At 41.0% G+C, this 22223-nt stretch overlaps 1 protein-coding gene across 1 annotated transcript in view; it reads right to left on the reverse strand.

Annotated features, from left to right (window-relative positions):
* The window catches only part of agbl4 (AGBL carboxypeptidase 4), a gene marked incomplete at both ends in the record, with an annotated part of 311410 nt that overhangs the window by 193288 nt on the left and 95899 nt on the right, over positions 1–22223 (reverse strand). The window contains one exon of the mRNA XM_083888196.1: positions 13388–13482. Within this exon, the coding sequence (XP_083744322.1) occupies positions 13388–13482 (95 nt within the window). The remainder of the gene's footprint in view (positions 1–13387; positions 13483–22223) is intronic.

Genomic DNA, 22223 nt, shown 5'->3' on the forward strand with positions numbered 1-22223 from the left:
ATGATTTGAGGCGCTGTGCATGAGGAGTCTGATCCCCCATCAGCATCTCCATGGGGTTACCAGAAATCTCAAGGGAGTCCTACACATTCCTCCTCCCGTATCCTTTAAACATACAATACGCAATTTCTGCCGCTAGGGGTCTTTCTTGCAACCAAAACAATAATAATAGAAGACCTAGTTTAGTGACGTCAGGGAGCAGGATGGGATCAGGAGCTTCTGCTCAATTCCTTATTAAGTGACCGATCCTTTTTCTTGTTGCTTCATATTCCAGTTTTTTTAAGATGAATGTGCCACGCAACAATCAGCTGTTTTTAAAAATTGTGACACCAACTGGCATACTCTTCTATCTATGTCTCTCTCAGCCTGAGCTGTGACTGCTGCCGCAGCAATGGCTCTCATCTCTGCTGAACAGCAGGACAATGCCTTTATCTGTAGCAAGTGTCAAAAACACAACACTTTCTGTGCCCGTTTTTTTTTTAACAAGGCTTTTATTGTGAAATATTTGCAGGAGCAGCAGATCTGAGGCTTCACACTGAAGAGTCCTGGCATTTTATTAAACACTGAGGAGCATTTAGAACATTATTATTTATGGCGAAACCACATGTTAAACATTGCAGCACCAGCAGCAAGCAGATACCGACATTAAAAGGCGACAAATGAAACGGACCATTATCTTCCATAGAAAATGAATGTTTGAAACATTTTGAATGCAGAAATGTTACATATTATATATTTAACTCCCACTAATTTGCACATATACACTCTTCCAATTGTTTGTCTCACTCTCCACCCAACTAAAAACATATTTTCCTGGACTGGAGGAGTCGGCAGATAGTGTGGGCCACTGTCAGACTCTGACTGATTCATCCCATCATTAACAACTGGTGGGTGTTGGCATGCTGGTGCCCCTCCAGATTCAGACACGTTCGTTTTAATGCTGATTGTTATTTTCCCTGTTATTGTTTTTCTTCCCTGTGACATGAGATGGGGGGGAGGGATAAAAGTACAAATCTGTAAGATCAGGCAATCTTACTCTGTGGGCCAGAAAACAAAGATGACAGCAATAAAAAGGAGAACCAATTGCTCTTTCATTTCATTTCCACTGGGAAATCAGGCTGACAGAGGAATAAAGGGGCCATAATAATAAAGTTTAAGAAAAAGGGCCTATGGCTTTCTATTCCCTACACAAACCATGAGGAGCGGCCTCTGAGGATGCCACAGATGCCCAGGGTCATCCGCATTATTGGAGTGAAGACAAGAGTATGTGGTGGAAGTGATGGGAGCAGTGGTGTAAGAGCAGAAAGACATTCTTTTTTTTCTTCTTTTTTTTTGAATAAGTGGAAAACCTTTCCTTCACACTTTTTTTCAGTTTCAAGATTGGGACAAGAAAAAAAAAAATACAGGTAAGCATTTTAGGTTTGAAAATGCACCGAAAAGCTGATGCCAGTAGTTAACGTTATTCTACTTAACCAGTGTTTTTAACAGTGGCTCATTCTATTCTGTGATACCGTTGCATTGCTCATTACAGTGGCACATAGTGCAGCTATCTCCGCATGAACATCTGAGTTAATGGGCCACAATAAAGACACTGTCTTCATTTTATGGCTCAGTTTTCTAATGGCCTACTTGGCTGTCTTGCCTGCTCTCTCAAAGGAGCCATCAAGGTCTCTTAAAGATCCCCCATATTCTCAGTACACCCTCTCCTCTTGGCCCATGTCTCCTTTCATCCCTTCTTCCCCTCTTCCTAATTCCTACTCCCCTCCCTCCACTCCTGGCAGCTACAGGCAGCCGGCAGTAACCTGGGGCCTTCTCCTGTGCCTTTAGTTTCATTAGCGGGCCCCAGATGCTTAGCCACTTACAAAATTATGAAGGGCCAAAGCCAACCGCCTCCAGATGGGACCAATCTATATTCAGATGAGCTGTTTCCTCACATTCAGAGCAATCCCACCCTGATGTCCTACAGTGTCATCAACAAACATGCTGACAAACACAAACACAAGCAAGGACAAACAGATGCACACATTTACAGAGGAAACCATGTGCACATGTTGAGTGTACACCCAAAGGCTACACAGGCAAAAACACACACACACACAGAGACACACTGGGTGGCATCACTGTCTCTAGGAAAGCAATAGCTTAGCTACTGCACTGTGGTTTGTGCAGTCTGTCTGCCTGAGTTGTTATTTTTTATTGTGAGGTGACGGTGACAACACAGTGGTTTTTCTCTTAAATAGCCATGTGACAAAGGGACAGAGAGACTGACGATTCATCAGTGGGCTCTGAGAGGTTATTCATCACCACAACAAGTCACTCAACATGAAGGCTAATAGCAGGTTTGATGTTAAAATAGATAAAAAACATTAGATGTTTAAAATGCGATGAGATTTTTACTGAGGGCTACTAAAGAATATTTATTCTCAATTAGATGTGGTTTATTTAAACACAGGGAAATGAAGAGAGAAAAAAATGTTTCCATTTAAACCACTGATGAGGGGCCTGTGACCAGACTGGCAAATAGGATTCTCAATGACCCATCGCAAATTGTGTTTACTGAATATGATGTGTTACCTTTAGGCAATGTTACAGCATGATTAGGTATAAAACCAACCATCACAAGCTCTCAGTCATGTGTTGCAATTAAGGATGAGAGGATACTGCCTGATACTGATATCACAAACTTCAATATCTAACTGATACAGATCAGGTCATTTTAGACCATTAATGAACTATGGAGCTGTTAATAACACATTCAAACGCACAATTCTCTAACTGTGTAACAAATATTGTTCTCCCAAAATGCTTTTGCTGATTTTAATTTACATTTTACAGTCAATAGTGAAGCATTTGATGTAAAGGATATGTACAGTATGTATGGGATTTTACATTTTTATCTGTCCGATCCAGTGATTTTGACCAGTTCCTGACGGATACTGATTGTGATTGATGTTATAATGTAACATAAACATGCTACTAACATTACAAACATAAAATTAAAAAAATATCAATGGTACCCTTAAGTGAATATTTTATGGTGAAAAACAAAAAAATCATGAAATCCTGTAATGACTGGAAAACACAGACTCCACCTAAGCCAGGGGTGTCCAAACTTGTTCTAACGAGGGCCAATTTGATAATGTAAAGATTTCTTGGGGCCAATAGTAGTCTTTTTAACAGCCAAATTTACACACAAAGGCCATGTTTTATAATAATTTTATTGTCCTTGAGTGAACAAATGAAACAATTCTGCATTTCTTTCACATCTGGAGTCAGATATCATAATAACATAATAAAGTAACAGGAAATGACATGCGATTGAGGCCGATTTTCTGCCCCAGTCCCTCCTGGGCCATAAATAATACAGTATAGAACTGAAGCTGCGGGCCGTACAAAATCTGACCGAGGGCCGTGATTGGCCCCCGGGCCGGACTTTGGACATGCCTGACCTAAGCACTCCGGGGTAAATGACTAGGACTGTATGTTGGGGAGCTATACAGAAGTTACTCTTGTGGAATAGTAATGATTTTGCTTATTCACCACTAGCCCCACGATTGAACGCTGCAAACTTTGCATAATAAAAGTTATTTTAATCATGATGTACAATCATATTGCCCATTGTCCCATCTGTGCTTGACATTCATGTCAATACAGTTGTAACTGACAGAGAGAGAGAAAGCAGAATGTCCCATGAACACCTAATAGTCTTTATGGAATTGCTGAGATACCCATCTCATCTCTTACTATTGTGTCAATACTGCAGCTAGCATACCCAATAAGCACCAAACCCCCAAATCCATTCACAGTCTTCTGCACAGCTTGCACTCTTGTATCTAAAGTATGTAAAGTCCAGTATGTGGTGCTGTCTATTTGTACAAATATAATAATACCAATAATAGCAGGGATTTTGCCATGTGCTGCACTGGACTCGTGCCAACAAAACACAGAGAGCCGGCTGGCTGAACAAAGAGGGGTGAAGGTGAGGTCTTCGGCCTACAATAGTAAAAGCAGCCGCTGACTTTAAGTACAGTAATCAGGGGACTGTTGGGTGCAGAAAAACTGCAACGCCTCACCTAGTTCATTATAAGATGACACAACCAATTTGTACCTCTGCCTGCTGCAATCTACCAAATCTCCCCTGACAAAAGCATTTAGATTAGAGCACTTTCAGGCAGGGCTGCGCTGACATGCGTACCCAGCCTGTAAAAGGGGGAAATGAAGTGCCTTTTTAATTCTCCTCCAGGCAAACATAAAACTGTCCAGGTAAGTCATTTGTGGGTTGAATAGAGAGCCAGAAGCAAGTCGCCTCTCTGTCACAATACCCTTTGCTCTTTCTCTTTTTTTATCTACCTCTTCTCAATAGAACATTGCACAAACACATGCTATATTTCATGCACATCCTTATTCTCATTTTATAATCTATTTGGCACATTTTGTCGCATTATTTCCCCCAACATAATCCTCTTTCACTTCCTCTGGCAGCATGCTAATGAGTTTCTGTGAACAAGGAAGCTGCACGATTATATTTTCCTCTTTCCCTCCGTCTCCCTGCAAGGTTTGTCCTACCCAGGACAGCCCAAGTTGGAAAAGTGGGAATGGAGAGAGGAAGCATTTGTATAATAAAAAAGAAGTGTGACCACTTCCCGCTGCTTTGAAAATCCAGAGTGAGTTGGAAAGAGAAGCAATGGCACCAGAACATGAATATCACTCCAGATTTTAGCTAGTCACTAAACCTTCACAGGTACAGTAATTCCTTCTACTCTTTCCAAATATTAACTCAGATTCAAATGTCACTCCAATTCTCTTTGAGTGACAGATAATTATGTGTGTATACTGTACTGTCTCAATTTTTTTGGCACTTGGTTCTTATTAGATAATTTGTCCCTGTCCCTTACCACAGTATTTAATAATGCATCAGGTTAAACGATTTAACGATTTATGTAGCATTGCAGCATTAAACTATCTAGAAAATATGTGAAAAATGTAGTTTCCAACACTATTTAACTCCATAGGAATGTGTATGTCTGTTGAAGGCAAAGGACCATTTTATCCATGACCTTCTCATGACATCATCTGCATCTGCTGCAATATAGAATAAATAATAAACTCTAAAATCTCCTCTGTACTCGGTAATATACCAGGACTCATTGTGAAGCTGCACATCTGCTGCCCTTGCAAATATTCCACAATGAAAGCCGTGAAGGAAAAAAAGTGAATGGAATGCTTTTCAGAAACAAAAAAACAGAGTGCTTTTACTTTGAAAAGCTGTAACGAGCTGTTACTGCTGCAGCAGACACAGCTGAAGTGACGCGGGTAGAGGGCACTTTTGAAAACAGCTGATTGTTATGTGGCGCATGCAGCGTACCGAATGCTGGAATACAAATCAAATTTGGGGAAAAAGAGAGGATCAGTCACTTAATCAGGAAGTGAGCCGCGGCTCATGAGCCCATGTTGCTCCCATACATCATCAAATTAGTTTTTTTTTTTGTTTTTTTTACTGTTTTGACTGAGAGAGAGAGAGAGAGGCCTCTAGTGGAAGCAATTACACACTGTGAATACCTCCGTCGTGCATGTGTCTGTGTGACTCTTGTCTGGGGATGAATAAAAGGCTAAAATGGACGACGAGTCTTCTCAAACAGCAAACCAGAGGTCACTTTATGTTTTTATGAAGCAAGTCTGTTTGGTAATGAATCGTTAGTCTTGGTTTTATTGCTCAAATTACCCAAGCCAGTCCTTGTCCTGTTTGCCCTTAATTAACACGCGTTGAGTTTTCCTATTAATTAGCACACGCTATTAGCCATTTTACATCACTCTTCATTTGTCGACAATTAAAAGGTCTATTATTAAAAGGCAAGCCACATGGTTAATTGGGCAAATGGCTCAGTGGCAGCGAGGGGGAGGGAGGAGGAGGAGGAGAGCGGCAACTCACTGAGCAGAGGGAGGAGTCCGGGAGCTCTGCTGTGGTTGAAACAACCTTTACAGTCTGTCTGTTTTTAGCTCGCTGCCTGACACTTTGTCCTCGAGAGAGAGAGATCTTCTCCTTTGCCACGTTACACTCACTGTGTTCAGACCCAAATGACCAACATGGAAGGAGAACAATAAGAGAGGGGTTTCTATATAAGAGGTCTATGTACTACATTGGTTCTGCTGTAGCATTTCCCTGAAATTTATTTTGTGTGGTTTAAATTTCCACTCAAAATTAGAGATACTTAGTTTAACTGTTAGTTTGTACACATTCTCTTCATAAATGAATGTAATTCATCATCCAGATCATCATCCTGATTTGTCTTTCAGTTTATTGTTTTGGTTTTCTGTTCAGAAACTGCCACCTTTATCATACACAGCTGTTTTAATCAAACAGCTATATTTTAATTACTAACTATAAAAACGGCTAATATTTTAATCAAAGATTGATCGAAACCACGTCACGATCTCGACCTCGAGGGCGGAGAAAACTAAGTGTTGTGGTTGTAGCCATTGTACCATGACTACAGGATCCTCCCGCTAACCTGAAGCTGCTCTTAACTATGGGTTTGTCAACAACGCTAACCACGGTGTGTAAGCTGTGTTATGCGCGTGTAGCAAAGCACAGGACATCTCCACATACATCATAAGGATGGAGCCGTGACTCTAAAAACAACTCCGTTAACACATGTCGTCATTCGGAGAAAAAAGTTCCAAAAAATTCTCACGATAACTTGTGCCATAGGCGTGTTTGTAGCATCAGATCAGCCCTGGATTTAAGCATTTACTAGTTGTTGTTACATTCATATTGTTAATAAATTGCTTGATGATTTATTAACAATAATTTAACAATAAGGCCTTAGTGTGGCACATTGCAAAAAAATGATGGACATTATATCACACATGACACCATGTAGACAATCAAAATGGGAATAAAAAAATGAATGAACTGAGTTATGACATAAAACAGTGATGCTAGACTAAACTAGACACGTCTAAAAATGGCAGACTCACTCACTCATCTTCTACCACTACCAGCGTTGTGGCGGGTGCTGGTGCCAATCCCAGTTGACATGGGGTGAAAGTTGGGGTCACACACCCTGGACAGGTTGCCAGTCCATCACAGGGACACATAGAGACAAAGAACCATCCACTCCCACATTCACACCTAAGGTCAATTTTCCATTTATCTGCACTAAAAGAGAGGGGGGAAAAAAAGATTGAGAATTGTGACCTTAAAATCGAAAAATCAAATCAAAGGTTTGGCGAATGGTGACACCCCTATTTGTCACTGAGCTTGCGTTCTCACGCAGGTTTGAAAGCTGAAACAAAAAAACCTCTGAATATGTATATAGACATAGAGAAGATGCAGGAAATTCACATTTATGATATCTGGGTAATAATTTCAGTGAATATACGGAGAATAAAGTAAGTCACAATAAAAGAGGTCATAAAAAAGACATACTGGCAGGTAGTGAATATTGCTGAAAACAATGTATAGATAGACAAAGGTGGTGAGATATACACAGAGTAGTGGCGGTATCCTTTCTCTTCTCCTCGCCCCGCTTCACCTCTCCTCACCCCTAGACCTCTGCTAGGGCTTAACAAGTGGCAAGGGAAGCGAGCAGAGCGGAGCCGTGCTGATTGACAGAACAATTACTGCTTACATGCACCCCAATGGAGAAGCAGACATCCCCAAATAGAACATCACCAGGCTGTTGCATCACACACTTACAGGAAGGATTTTGGTCGAAAACTGAAAAGGGTTTGACTGACTGACTGACTTGATGCTGAGCACCATTGCTTGAAAGCACTCCTCTGTGTTTGTTGCACAAATCAAAGAGGAAGAAGAAAAAGAAGAAGTACAAAAAAAAGAAAAAGAAAAGAAAAGCGTTTAACCTGGATCAAGGTTGGCTGGGTCTAACTTTAGAAGCAATGTTTGGCAACCAATTTCCTCCAACTCTGACTGTTCATCTGTTCGCTCAGTTAGAGGTGCAGCTATTTTTAGCCGCACACTCACTGACTGAAGAAAGAGCGGAAAGTTAATTAAAGGAGGCACCACGTATCCGAAACATTTCCAATATATTACACATCGCAGACATAATAGGCTTGACATGGTATTGAGTCAAGAGCTGCATGTTGTGATATTGTGGTAACAATGTAATAACAACATGTAAATCATGTTTCAGTCATATTTTCTTCAGCATTTAAAAAAATTGCATATTCTATGTGCATTTTTTGAGGGGTTGTTGGTATGGCCTGTAAACGCCTGTATTTTATTATGTATCTCTTTTTCTACTCTTCCCTTTAGCTTTTGTATTGTTTTGTGAGTTTTGTATCTGTAATTGTTTTGTCTCTGTAACTATTTGTGCTGCTATCTTGACCAGGACTCCCTGGAAGAAGAGATCTTGGATCTGAATAGGACGTTCCTGGTTAAAGGTAGGGTTGGAGATCCTGGAAAACATGTTTGAACAGGCTACTTTTTGGATTCAAAAGTTCAAGCTATGGCTCCAGAGCACAAGAATGTACAATGCTTTTTCATGAAGAGCGGTGTCACGAGCACTGCACAGCATCAGTGACTTTCCGCACTTTCCCATTACTTTTTTGGATACTAAAAAACTACAAATACTCTCAAAAGATCACAAAGATGTCCACATGTCTACATTCCTAGAAATAAAAGTGCTAAGTAGAACCATATAAGGTTCTTCAGCTTGAAGAAACCCTTTATTCAGGAAAGGGGTTTTAAAGGGTTCCCTGGATCAAAATGGTTCTTACTGGAACCATAAGTGTTACCAAGAACCAGTCAGTTCCACAGGTGACTGACTATGTGATTTCTCATTTTTGTGACAATGCATTAATTAATTGGTTAAAATAAGTAAAACATGCTCCAGAAAACAAAAAATCTGCCACCCTACCTTTAAAAAGTGAAAGATAAATGAATAAAAATAAAAGTGAACATGCTGTTTAAGTTTGCTAAGGATCTGGATTGTTTCAGACAAAAAATGCAACTGGGTGTCAGACATTAGATTGGACATTTTTCCAGTTTTTACCATTTCAAAGACTCAGTTTGTTTTGAAGCTGATCATACAATTATTACAGCCTTGGTGTCTTTCAAACGTCTTCTACTCTGCTGCAGGATTCTGTACGAAGCATCTGTTGGCTGACGCAGTCAAGTCTCTCGCAGCCTTCCTGGCCATTACTCCACCCCACGGTATTCCGGCCTCCAACAGCTGCATTACACCACGCTCCCTGACTTTCTAATTAGCTTATCGTGGAAAATAAGGATGTTGGGCAATTCTTTGCTCTAGCAGTCTAACAACAAGCAGACTGCAGGGAGTGTGGTTGGCACCTATAGTGGCACCAAGGGGGCTGTTGTCTTCAACAAAAAAAATAATAGTTTACACTCTGTATTCAGTCTCACAAACACTCGCTTCCTTTGCTCAATTTCATAGCATTTTATTTTTCACTTCATACTTTGAGTCAAATACCAATCATGAGAGATAAGAGAAGATTCAATATTTTTTGGAAGACAGTGGTGGTTGATGGATATGCCGCTGTCCACGTTTATAAGAAGATATTGGTTTGATTTTTATTCAACAGCTTCTTAACTGCACAGATTGATACAAGATGTTTTTTGGTACATAAAATAAGATGAAGTTATTTTTCCTATCCCTTTGTTGATGCCCACAGCAAACAAATAGTTTAAATATAAGTCTCCACGACACTATTCAAAGATTAGAATATACCATTTTCTTCACTGTTAAAGCCATGATTCTATCTCACATTTCAAAATGTAACGCAGTGCTTTTTAATTAGTTTATCCATGATTCATTATTTATCAATCATAAAACCTCTAGCTGGGTTTAAATGCCAAATGATCCAGTAAATCTCAAACTCTGTCAGCTCCGATGTCTCCTGGCCTGGGGGGGGGGGATTCGAGGAGTGAGGGATGTACAAAAGAGAAAGGAATGGAGGGAGGAGGAAGAGATAGATCCTTCCACCTGTAGCAGGGGAACATCCTGCATGACTGTAATCTGCCAGTTGTCCCTCACAGAGATGTCCAGCTTAGCTGAGGCCAGCCAAGCCAGCAGCCTCCAGCACCAAACGATACTGAGACCCCAGGATATGAGGCACCTGCACGGGGAGATAAAGGCTTCAACTCCTGAGCTAATACTGACGATTCTTTTGATAAATACAGGCGTGGGGTGGTGGCTGGAGGGCAGTGGGGGAGCAAAGGGAGCAATCTTTTCCAGCTCACTCTCTCTCATTCTCTCTTCCTTGTCTACCTGTCTCAGTAATCTCTTTTTCTTGTACTTTGTTTTTTTTCCCTCCTCCTCCTCCACCCTCTGACTCTCTCTCCCTCTCTCTCTCTCTCTGTACTTTCTTTATCCTGTCCTGTGTGGGTTTGGATCAAATGGGCGAAGCTCTGCACACGCTGCCTTTTTATTTATTCCATATCTGTAACTGTCAGAAAGAAGATTGCAACTTTGGAAACTGTCTGAGCTTTGTTGTGCTCATGGAAAGTCAAATGGAGGTGGTTGTGTTAAAAGCATCTTGACCACTTTGTTGGGACATAAACAATGTCACCTGTGGTCCTGGACCCCCAGACAGTTGAAAATGGCTCTACAAAGACATGTGTCGTGATGCCTCTTAAATGGCTCAGTGCTGAGAAGAGTGGTTAAAACAGTAATAGCCTGGGGAGGTAAATAGAGTCGGGCCTCGGCAACATTACCTCCCACTGTGTCTGTCACTTAAAGAGCTATTTACGAGAGCTTATTGAAACACAAACATGCCCAGTGTTGCATGGTTCGCATGTTAAGGAAAGCTCCTGTACAAAGTCACAGTTCACTCACGAAAGAAGACGTCAAGTCAAGAGTCAAGACCATTCAGAAAGTGTTATTTTTCATAACCTGGCACAAAACTTAAAGGTGCATTATGTAATAAATCTAAAGCAACTGGCCATAAAATCCTCCAAATATGTCACAGAGACTCAGGAATAATGTTCATATAACATATTGAACTCACCAACAAGAACAGTACAGCCAAAATATTTGCATTAAAAAAAATATTTTGCAGACTGTAAATCATGTTTATGTTTTGAAATCATGTTTTGGCATGTGGCGCCACCTACCGCCGTCTACCAATCATTGCAGTCAGTAGAGTCTCAGCTGCCGAGCAACCACGGGTTGCCATTTACGTCAGAAAACGAAACCTAAAAGACCTCGGTATATTGAATTTGAATGTAGTAACCGTTTTTGGCCACATTCTTACATATGGCACCTTTAACCGGCAGAAAATGAGAATTGAATCACCACATGCCTCAAAGTGTTAACACACATTGAAAAAAAGGGATATAACATTTCTGTAAAGACACAATATGAAACATTTCTACATCAAAAGGACAGGAGTAATGTTTTGACTATTGTAATTACATTACGCCAAAACGTTTGAATCCATACACATTCCTCGTCAAGGTAATGGACTGTTTCATTTTGGTCGCCGCTTCATCCACCTGTCTCTGCTATTGTGACATGGTCAAGGAGGCTTCACAGAACTCAGAATTGATTTTAAAAATTGAACATGTACAGCAGGCACATGCTTGAGTCCCCGACTGTATAACACATGCTATAGCTGCATGCAAGTGTCTTTTACACCAGAGCTGTTTGGTCTGCATTAAACTTACCATTCATTTCCTTGGACAGCTCGCTTGGTTTGGACAGGTGTGAATCCGAACACTGGTGCAGACCAAAAAAGCGAACTCTGGTCTGCCTGAAAACGTGGGTTTGCTTACAGTGGGAAATGCAAACGGACTATCCAGTGAACCAAAGTGAGGAAGTGAGGATAGCTCGCTGCCTCACCTGCTGCGCAGCTTCTTGTGAAAAACCAATTAGGTTTTGAACACCAAAGTAGAAACAGAAACTGCAAGATTGCATAAATCTGGAGTTGCTTCATTGTTTGTTTTTGTGGTGAACAAGCCGGCTGAAGGGGATAGATGTCTGTTTTTGGTCCTGGCCAATCGATGACCCGGGTTTTTCTTCTTCCTCATGCTTGGTTTCTTTCTGGTCAGCTGTGTTAACCGTGTAACAGTGTCCAGGCGGTTTTGTACTGCTTACAAAAGTGCAGTGTGAAAGTGAACCAAACCAAATGAAGGTGTGAAATCGAACCGTGTCCCCTGCACTATCCTGGTGTGAACGCGCCCTAAAGCACACAGCAAGCATGCAGCCACATTGTGTATTGCTATGACTGCTATTACTCCAAATCAGGGCTAAACCAGACAACAATTCCCATGATTCTACTCTGCTATAGGATGTCATCAAACTAGGTCGTCCGTTATTGTTTTGATTGACAGAGAACTATTGTCTGAAATGGCATACTGTGCATTTACCTGTAAGTTAACCAACATCGACCTATGAAATAACACACATTTTAAAAACAAGCCCCTGCCAGTTTCACTGTAAATGACAGGATTAGACAATCATCTTGTTCCGAGCAGTGTGAAAATGTCACACCTCCACAAACACAACCGAGAAACAGCGAGTGCAAAGTTGCAACTGCACCACATGGAGCCAAAACAGAGAGGGACGCAACCGAGCTGAGCCTCGCCACGTAGCGCGGTGCAGTATCACGGGCAGCAGTTCATCTTTTCTGTCCGTGCTGTCGCGCTCGTTGTCTCTTCTCATTAGCCTGCAACCAGCATGCTACGACATGGTCGGCGCTGGTGCTAGGCTAGCAGACGCGCACAGCTCAGGGTGGCAGATGCCTGGTGTTTTTGTGGATGCCCTCCATCAACTGGTGACAGATGTCAGGGCTCCTCCTGGACGGCAACACTTCATCATGCTACCCTGTTCTCTCGCCTCGCCCCACTGGATACACCAGCCTGCTCGGCAGACGACGTGCCCAACCCCATTGCACCAGCCCAATTCCCTCCTGCAACACCTATTCATTCCCACACAGACGCGCATACACAGAGGACACACACGCACAACCATTTCTGCATCCATCAGTCAAGCGTTATTACATCAGACAGCCGTCATACTGGCAACCAATGGATCACATGCTAATGTGCCCAGACGCATCCACTCTGCAAATATAAAGTATCTGTCTTTAGTGTGTGTGTGTGTGTGTGTGTGTGTGTGTGTGTGTGTGTGTGTGTGTGTGTGTGTGTGTGTGTGTGTGTGTGTGTGTGTGTGTGTGTGTGTGTGTGTGTGTGTGTGTGTGTGTGTGTGTGTAGGAGAAAAAAGAGAGGGACTGTGCTTGTCTAATGATGGACAGAGAAGAGATTGCAGAAAGTTGCAGAAAGCACTAGAGTGTGTCGTTCTACTGATAAAACAGCATCACAACACAACGTATAAATAATAATATTCAAAGCTTTAAATAAAGCTCACAAAATCTGTGCATTATTATGATGTTATGATGGCCTACTTACCACTTTGGCCTGCTGGTGGACTTCACAACAGGGGACATGCCATCTCTGTACAGACTCTTTGTCTTGGAGAAGTTGACCACGTTGAAAATGACTCTCTGAAAGACATGAGAAAACATTTAAGTCACATTAAATGTATAAATGTATTTTTCCCACTTTTTCCACAAGCAGCGATATCATACTCACTTATTAACATTATGATAATTTGCAAGGGCGCACGGTAATGCACCTATAAAGCTGGGTGGAGGCTCTATGTAATCAGACATGTATGTAGACTCTTGTTGTTTTAACAATTCAAAGTATATGATATAGGTAATTACCAGATAATTAAATCTCAATTATTTGCTACAAAGTCAAACTTGTAGAAACACTTCACTAATCTGAGGTACTTATTATTTATATACCATCACACTGTATACTGAACATTTGTTATATTGTTATTGAAGAAGATTAACACTGTGATAATTTGTGTGCAGCTCTCAGCTCAAACAAAGGTAAAAAGTTGTCTCAACCACAACTGATAAAACAAACAACACACAGAATCGCTGCACATCAACATGTCAGTTGGGAGATAAGGCAGATTTAATGTCCCACAGATGATCCCATGTTGCAGTAACAAAGTTCATGATAAAAAGGCAGCAGCAGCAGCAGCAGCAGCAGCAGCAGCTCTAAGGAGTGCCAGTCTCTAATCTGGGAAGACATTATGGTTTTCCCCAGAGTGATGCCGTTTGGTGCAAAACATTAAGCTTTGCCTGGAGTGATGGTGTCTTTAGACTTTATTTCTTAGCTTAAATAACCATCCCTCCCTCTTTCCTTCCCTGTGCCTCCACTGTGCAAGATTAGGATCAGAACAAGTAGGAAAATGTGGTAAGTGAAATGAATATTTAAAAAAATATATATCTTTTTTTAAAAAGACAAATGAATGGAAATGGTAATACCGTATGGAGGTAAATGAATCCCATTGATGGGGCATATCAAATTACCAAGTAAGTCCAGGTGGTGGAAGTTAACTGGGTGCTACTGAAATCCTATTACAGACTCCCCATCTTCCTTTACTTTCTCCCCTCCCTCCCCTCATCCATTTCTCCCCCTTTCTCCTGCCTAGCATCAGAGGGATGGGGATTGCGGATTGTGGCAGGCTGATTCAGACTTAGGTAAAATGACATCTAACTGATGTTGAGACTGGCAGCAGGCTCCTGTAGCAGGGAGATAAGACCATTGCTGCTGGCATTTCAATTACACTTTACTGCCCTGCACATCTGTTGCGAGAGCTACTTTTCAGCCTTTTCCCCTCAGGCAAATACCGCCTTACTCTGACTCCACTGGCTTTCTTTGACTGCACAGCCTCCTTCCTCATTCTTTTTCCCAAACAAATTCAGATTGTCTTCCTCCTTAGCTTCACTCTGCCCAGTGTTTGTAATCTATTTGTTCGGCCTGTTTAACTCAGAGGGAGCTGGGAATGGGCATATGGCATAGACGCAGGCAAGTAGGGAGAGAAATAGAAAATGGAATTGCAGGAAGAACGCTATACAATACCGGGGTGGAAGACAGTCAAGCCTAAAAAAGTGTGCTCTTGTAAGGTAGACAGGAACAGACACAGAGAGACAGGGTTCTAGTTGTGCAATAGAAGTTAATAAAGAGTGAGTTACAGAGGAAATTGAGCTGGGCCAATTGTCCATCATTAAAGCTTATGCACAACCAGGACCAATGTAAAATGACCTTTTCTGTTATAAAAACGCTGACCTTGTCCTTCTCCATCCATTGTCTATCGCTTTATCCTCCACATGAGGGTCGCAGGTCACTGGAGCCAATCCCAGATTATAGAGGGCAAAATACAGGGGTACACACCAGGCCGTCAGTCCATCACAAGGCAAACACACAGAGACAAACAACCATTCACTCTGACAATCACACATATGGGCGATTTAAAGATTTCAATTAACCTCTGAATGTTTTTGGAATGTGCGAGGAAACCGGAGTAAGAGACCAAAACCTGGTCCTAATTATGGAGAACCTCATTTCTAAGAAAGTTCATAGGACTAAGATTTGAATTGTGGGTAGGGTAAGGCTAAGGTTAGGCATTGAGTAACTATCATTAATGTTAGTATTAGCCTTTGTCTGGGCTGTCCACATTGAATGGTAGTCAATGCAGAGTCCATAAAAGGATATCTGCACAAACGTGTGTGTGTGTGTGTTGCCATGGAAGATTTAATTAGGCTGGGAGCAGTTAGAGGAGATTAACATCCATGCTGTCTGAGCTGTCTTGTCTACAGAGCGTGTCAAAGCCCCTGCGCTGTCCCCATCACTACTGAATGGCACAGGTCCCTCCATGGTGCCATGACACCAACCACCAACTTTGCACTGACATAGAAATCCTTTACATCACATGAAGCAAGTGCAAAAACCCTACCAATGCAATTCTGACAATTCAAAAACTAGCTGATGCCAGAAGGAGAAATGTTTTCACTCTTGCAATAAAGGCAGTTTGTGCACATTTACACTCACTGAACCGTCGTTGGCTGATAAAAGCTTCCAAAAACATGCACAACTCAAACGGACGTTTATAGTGCAGGATCTCAGCAGTCGTTAACTACAAAAGTATCTGCGACGACTTAAAAAAATAACCATTGGTTTTATCAAAACCAAATAAAACGAATACTTCCTTGCAATTGCCAAAAAAAATTAACATCTAGAATTTAACCTCCGGTTAACTACAGCTACTTTTACTGTTGCAGGATTTTAGTTCTAAGCACAGGGTCACTTGTGTGTGTGCGTGAGTGTGAGATTTACATCAGTTTAAATGAAGAACAAATTCAATTAACTGATTCAATTACGGGTGACAGTCCAAATGACTGATTTCTAATCGCATCCTCTTTGAAAACTTTTTGCACAGACCTGCCAGTAACCACAAGGTTTGTCACTAAAATAGCCTTGCTGGTGCCACATGAGTGTAGGATTGCTTTGAGGACCAAATGCTGCCTTTTGATCCACATCGATCCAGCATGTGGCAAGATAGCATTGCTTCCCGGAAGAAGCGTTAATAAATTATTTAAGAAACTATTTCAGATGTGTAAACTAAGACCTCTAGAGAGAGGCTGAACCCTTTGTCCTTTTGACGGTGACGTGATTATGAATTATTGGGGAAAATAATAACATTTTCATTATGTAAAAGGTGTAGATTTGGGTTTTTAAAAACACTGTGGTCAGATTAATGGCAACTAATTCATAGTGGAGCCGGAGAATTTTACTTTATATACGATTTTCAAACTGAGCATTTTCTTTTTCTAATGGACCTTTTATACCCGTTTCATACTGTTTGAGTCTACACAAATATAAAAGAGCAGATTAGGATGTAAAAAGTGTGTACATGTTGACCACAGCTTAAGGAGAGCGAAACTTTTATGTTGATGGTCATTGGTCTGCCGTGCTGATGTGCGTATGTGCAGGAAACAGCAGACAATGAAAAGTGTTTCTTGTTGTTGACCTTCAGGCTCAGACCACAGGGAGAAAACAAATGAAACAAATCTTACTTTGAAATCATTTCATCACAGAAACATTGTTATTCACCTCAAACACTGAACTTGAAACTTTGCCCAAGTGGTCCAAACAAAAACAGTGAGGAGACAAATTGTCTTATTAGGTATCAGGTGAGTTTACCTCCACTAATCATTTGCTCCATGAATCACCTCTGATACAATGTGATCCCTCAGCACAACATAAGTGAGCAGAGCACATCCTTGAGCTCTTATCCATAGCTGATAGATGCCGGCAGATCAGGCTCTGTCTGTGCGTCTCTTTTCTTTGATCAGTCTGATCACTGAGGCACAATGTGCCAACTTCTTTACAACGGGGGTGATGACCTGACACTGCCAGGAGCACAGTGTGACTCCAGCATGAGCACATATGGAAATCAACCATCAGCCACAACTGTAAAACTACTCACTCTCTGAAGTCATACATGATCACCATTCTCTGATATTTTACTAAAACTATATGAACCAGATTTATTATAATGGCAAATTCAATGTCTTTGTCTCAGAGCTAGAGCCTTTGCTAACACAACATACCAGGTCCTGTTGTGTATTCAAATTAGACTCAACTTGCACCTAACTACTACAACATCCGCAGGATACCTTGGTGGGGAGTCGGCCCAGATACCTGCAGTAGAGGTGTGAAAGCACGGCCTGGAGGGGCAGACCCCTTCAACAGACAAAGGAATCTGAAAGGGGTGTTCCTCAGGTATAAATGTTTAGGTCTCACCTAAAACCCTGTTGGTCGGCAGAAGTCTCTATTTCATTCTTCACCAGGAGCAGCAGAGAATTTCCACAACATTATCACACAAAGATTAGTGTGGACCAGGGGTGTCAAACGTACGGCCCGCTGCCCAGAACAGGCCTGCCAGAGGGTTCAATCCGGGCCCCGCAGGATGAATTTGTTCTAATGATTGAATGATTAGAATCTAATTATAATTGAAATACTATATTTTTCAGTGTCTAAATGTCTGTGCCTTTGTAGATTCACTGTGCAAGCTGTAATGCACATGTGTGGTAAATGGTGAATTAGGCTAAATAAGAAATATAATCAGTGATATTTATATTGCTTTTCTCAACTGGATAGTGTTGTTATAGTAACACGTGTAGTATGTTTTCAAACACAGGTTGAGCAAATATAGATGGTGATATCTTCTAATAATTACATGAACTGTGTCTGAACTATGGTAGAATCAATTATAATTCTGATATGACTGACTTAAACATCGGATGAAAACGCGTCATTAAAGGGCAAACAACTAATTAAAACGAAAGCTGGAGAAATGAGGGAACGTGCGAAACGAAGGTGTATACAAAACAATGATTCATTGAAATCTTTGCTTTCAAAGCTTTCAGTGGTGAATAATGCTGGTTTGTATTGGTGTATGACACAGCTGTTTAAACGTGCCGCAAGGAATGCACACACAGCACGAGACTGTCTCGCTGACAAACATCACTTCCTGGCAGGTGTCATGACATATCACTGGTACATACTACACAGGAGCTGTCACATACGTTTATACCACTGTTAGAAAACTAGTTAGAAAAGCTTATTTTGTTTATGTTGTGATTTGAAATATGCAGTTAATGTTGCATTCAGTTATTTATCTGACATCATGAAACGTATTACGTAACAGTAAAAATAAACACAAAAGACTCACTCACTTTGCAGAGGATCTTCAAGATAAAACTTTGACTGTGGTTGTCTATAACCTTGCAAAACTGTTACCGTGCTTTTAACAACCTTGTCTGACTGTTTGTGTTTGTTCAGCTCTTTTTCCATCAGTGTTATTAGCCAGTGTACTCCATCTTAATCGGAGATTTCACTCTTTGGGTGAGTGCAGTTTTATAAAAAACAAATAAACTGACTGCAGAGCTATGAAAATAAAAACAAAAAGGTTGGGAAAAACCTCTTTTCCTAAAGGCCAGCAGTTACAGAGGTGCACTTTCAGCATGGATTTCAGCATGGACAAAATTGGTAAAGATTAAAAAAAAAATACAATGCAAGACCCTTAAAAAAAAATCTAATTGAACAATATAGAAGACACTGATTCTTAAACAGTTACAACAATAACTGTTTCCACAACAATAATGTCCTGCAACAATTATACAATTTGTTGGACAATGAACGCCAAAATTGGTGTATGAAGTAATTGACCTCTACATGGATCTGTTCAGACGACACGCGATCATCAATTTGCATCTGCGGTAATTGGAGGTAACAACGGTGCATAATAGTTCAGTTTGGTTTTATATTTCAAGATAAAAGCATCTTAACAATAAACATACCTGAGCATGAAAAAAACGTTCCTAAAACATAAAGACTTCACAATTTTTTAAAGGAACAGGTTTCAGCTAGATAAGAAAATAACTATTTAATTATTTGACAACCCAAATTAAAAAAAAAATCCCACTGTTAAATATGGAATGGACCTGTGAGCTTAATTTAAAATAACTTGACATACATATCATAAATAGTTAGGCTCTGCACTTTCTTAAATAAAGGAGCAGATGATATATGAGACTCCGTTTCAGTATCAGATTGCCCCTCAAAGAGAACATTAAAAAATATATATATGGTGAATGCAGTTCAATGCTAAGTCAAGTCACTGCAAAAAAGCTGGTCACAGTGAGGAAGGTCACAAATAGGTGAGAATAACAGTATGACAGGGGAGGGAGGGAAAACCTGAGCCCCTATGGGAGAGGACGGAGGTCACCGCCTCATATGTGTACAGCAGGACATCTGTGTGTGTGTGTGTGTGTGTGTGTGTGTGTGTGTGTGTGTGTGTGTGTGTGTGTGTGTGTGTGTGTGTGTGTGTGTGTGTGTGTGCGTGTGTGTGTTTGCATGTGGGGCAGCAGAGAGCCAGAGATGCGACTCCATCGGGAGCAAATGCATGACCTTGACGAGGTTTGCTATACATAACCTGACAGACTGTTCACAAAGTCGCGTGCTGACAATGTCAGCCGGTACAACAAAATGTCAGCAATGTCACCAACACAAAAAGCCCTGTACACACACACACACACACACACACTTTACTATTCCTGATCTCTTTTACCTTCTCACATCCCATCTTTTTTTTTTTCTTTTTGGTTTTACTCCGGTGTGATGTTGTTGCTGACAGTTCAAGTCCCTGTTGACCGATGTCAACTCAAGGTGCTGACACAAGGAAGAGGAGGATGGGAACCTTTAAACACATTACAGACACACATGAAACCACAGAGACACACAACACGCCTCCATCTGCGACTCACACATGCACACAACCTGAAGGTAAACTGACAAAACAACACCGTATAATTCCTACAGAAGTTTCCATTTAGTCTTAGATGCACTGTAGAAATAATATGCAGGGGGAAGTTGTGAGATGCCTAGCTATTGATCCTGGGGGCCATGAGTCCCAGCAGCAGCCTTTTTAAATGTCAGCTTTTAATTTCCTTCTCCCTTCTTCGCTGGGGGAAAAAAAAGATGTATTCAAAGCAGAGCTGTTCCAGGAGATATCAGATAGCACAGTGACAGTCTTTTAAAGAGCTTTTGTTTGGTTAAGGCATTCATGGCTTTTTGTATCAGACTCCTTTATTCAGCCAAAGCAAGAGGAAGTTTCTGCACTGGGCACGAGTTGAAAGGCAATCTCGCTTTTCCATTGTCCGGCAATGTACAACTGGAAATTCTTTAATTAGGGCTTCTCTTGCATTGAGTGACAGCAATGGCCAGTACCCTCCACACACTGATGGAGGTCACACACACACACACACACACACACACACACACACACACACACACACACACACACACACACACACACACACACACACACACACACACACACACACACACACACACACACACACACACACACACACACACACACACACACACACACGCGCGCACATGAACACACTGCTCTTAAAAACACAATCATTGTCATTGTAAAACATTAATCTCATGCACTCGCCGTGTTATGATCTCGCTGTAAAAGACCGGAGATAAACATTAGTTAACCTCCAACCGAAGTCTTTGTTCCTGCTTTTGTTTAATTGCCTGGCCCCAAGTTGCACATGCCACAGCGCTATGATAAAATCACACATTCATGTATTCATCTTCATTTTCTTCTTCATTCATTAGCTATCCACAGATTGTCAGGTGTGTTTGGACAGATCACTGGCACTATGTTCTTCAAAAGTGCATTAAAACGTATCCCATATGTCCATTTGACACAGAACAGCACCGTTTGTTTTCCTCTGCTATTATTCTGTGTTTTATTGTGTCACTTAGAGAGGCATAATAAAAAATAAAAGGACTGGTTGTTTTACCAGAGGCGAGGAACATATTCACATACAGCTCACTCATGCTCTGCATTATAGTGAGGAAGTAGCATATGTATTAAAACAGGCCTCTCTCTCAGTTGTGAGAGATTATCTCAGAAATAGAGTTGGATACTATTATTGTTTTGGCAAATTCATATTTTAAGAAAATGTAATTCTACTTTGGGTTATCTTGGCAACTCGCTTACAAATGAGCAACGATGAGGACTTGAATCCCTCCCTCTGGGTATGGCTATAATCATACTAGATATAAAATTTAATTCCTTATGTCCTTATGTGTCATATATTTATTTTTCCATCGTTTTTTTTGTCTTTTAAGTCTGCAATGTAACGTTTTATTTGTGCTGCTACCGGTCTCCCTTGAAAAATAAGTTTTTAATCTGAATGTGACTTTGTACTGGTTGAGGGTTCCATATTATACCCTATTTCTCAAAGTTAACCGAGTTCCCTGGTGTCCTAATGAACATGTCTGTGACATGCTTTGGTCAAAATACCATAAGGATGAAGAACCACAGCAGTTCAATCACCCTGCCAAAACAGCCCTGTTCAGAACCATCTGTTTAGAAGTATCTCTTAAGAAAAAAAAAAAAAAAAAAAGCATTTGGAAAAGTGATCATTTGCAGGCTCTAGCAGGCACATTGCCATCATATATAACATGTATCCATTGGACAGATAAATCCATTGAGGCTGGAAGTTTGTGTAGAACTCTGTGCTTCACTGTGGAGCCAAGAATAGAATGTTTCACAGACTTTGCAGACTTTGGGTTTTTGGATGCCGTTGCCCTCGGCAGCACTCTCGCGTCTTTTACGGACAAAGCGGAGCTCCGCGAGATAACAATTCCAGGAATTTAGCGCATTGTGACGTCCCAATGAGTGCGGAAGTCAACATCGCGTGTTTCACATCCCGTACTTCGACAAAAACATGAGTGGGTCACCTTTTTTTACACTTTGGCGACTGGTAGGACCTCAGGATTTAAATGATTA

Source organism: Microchirus variegatus (assembly GCF_963457635.1).
Source record: "Microchirus variegatus genome assembly, chromosome: 4".
NCBI classification, from domain to species: domain Eukaryota; kingdom Metazoa; phylum Chordata; class Actinopteri; order Pleuronectiformes; family Soleidae; genus Microchirus; species Microchirus variegatus.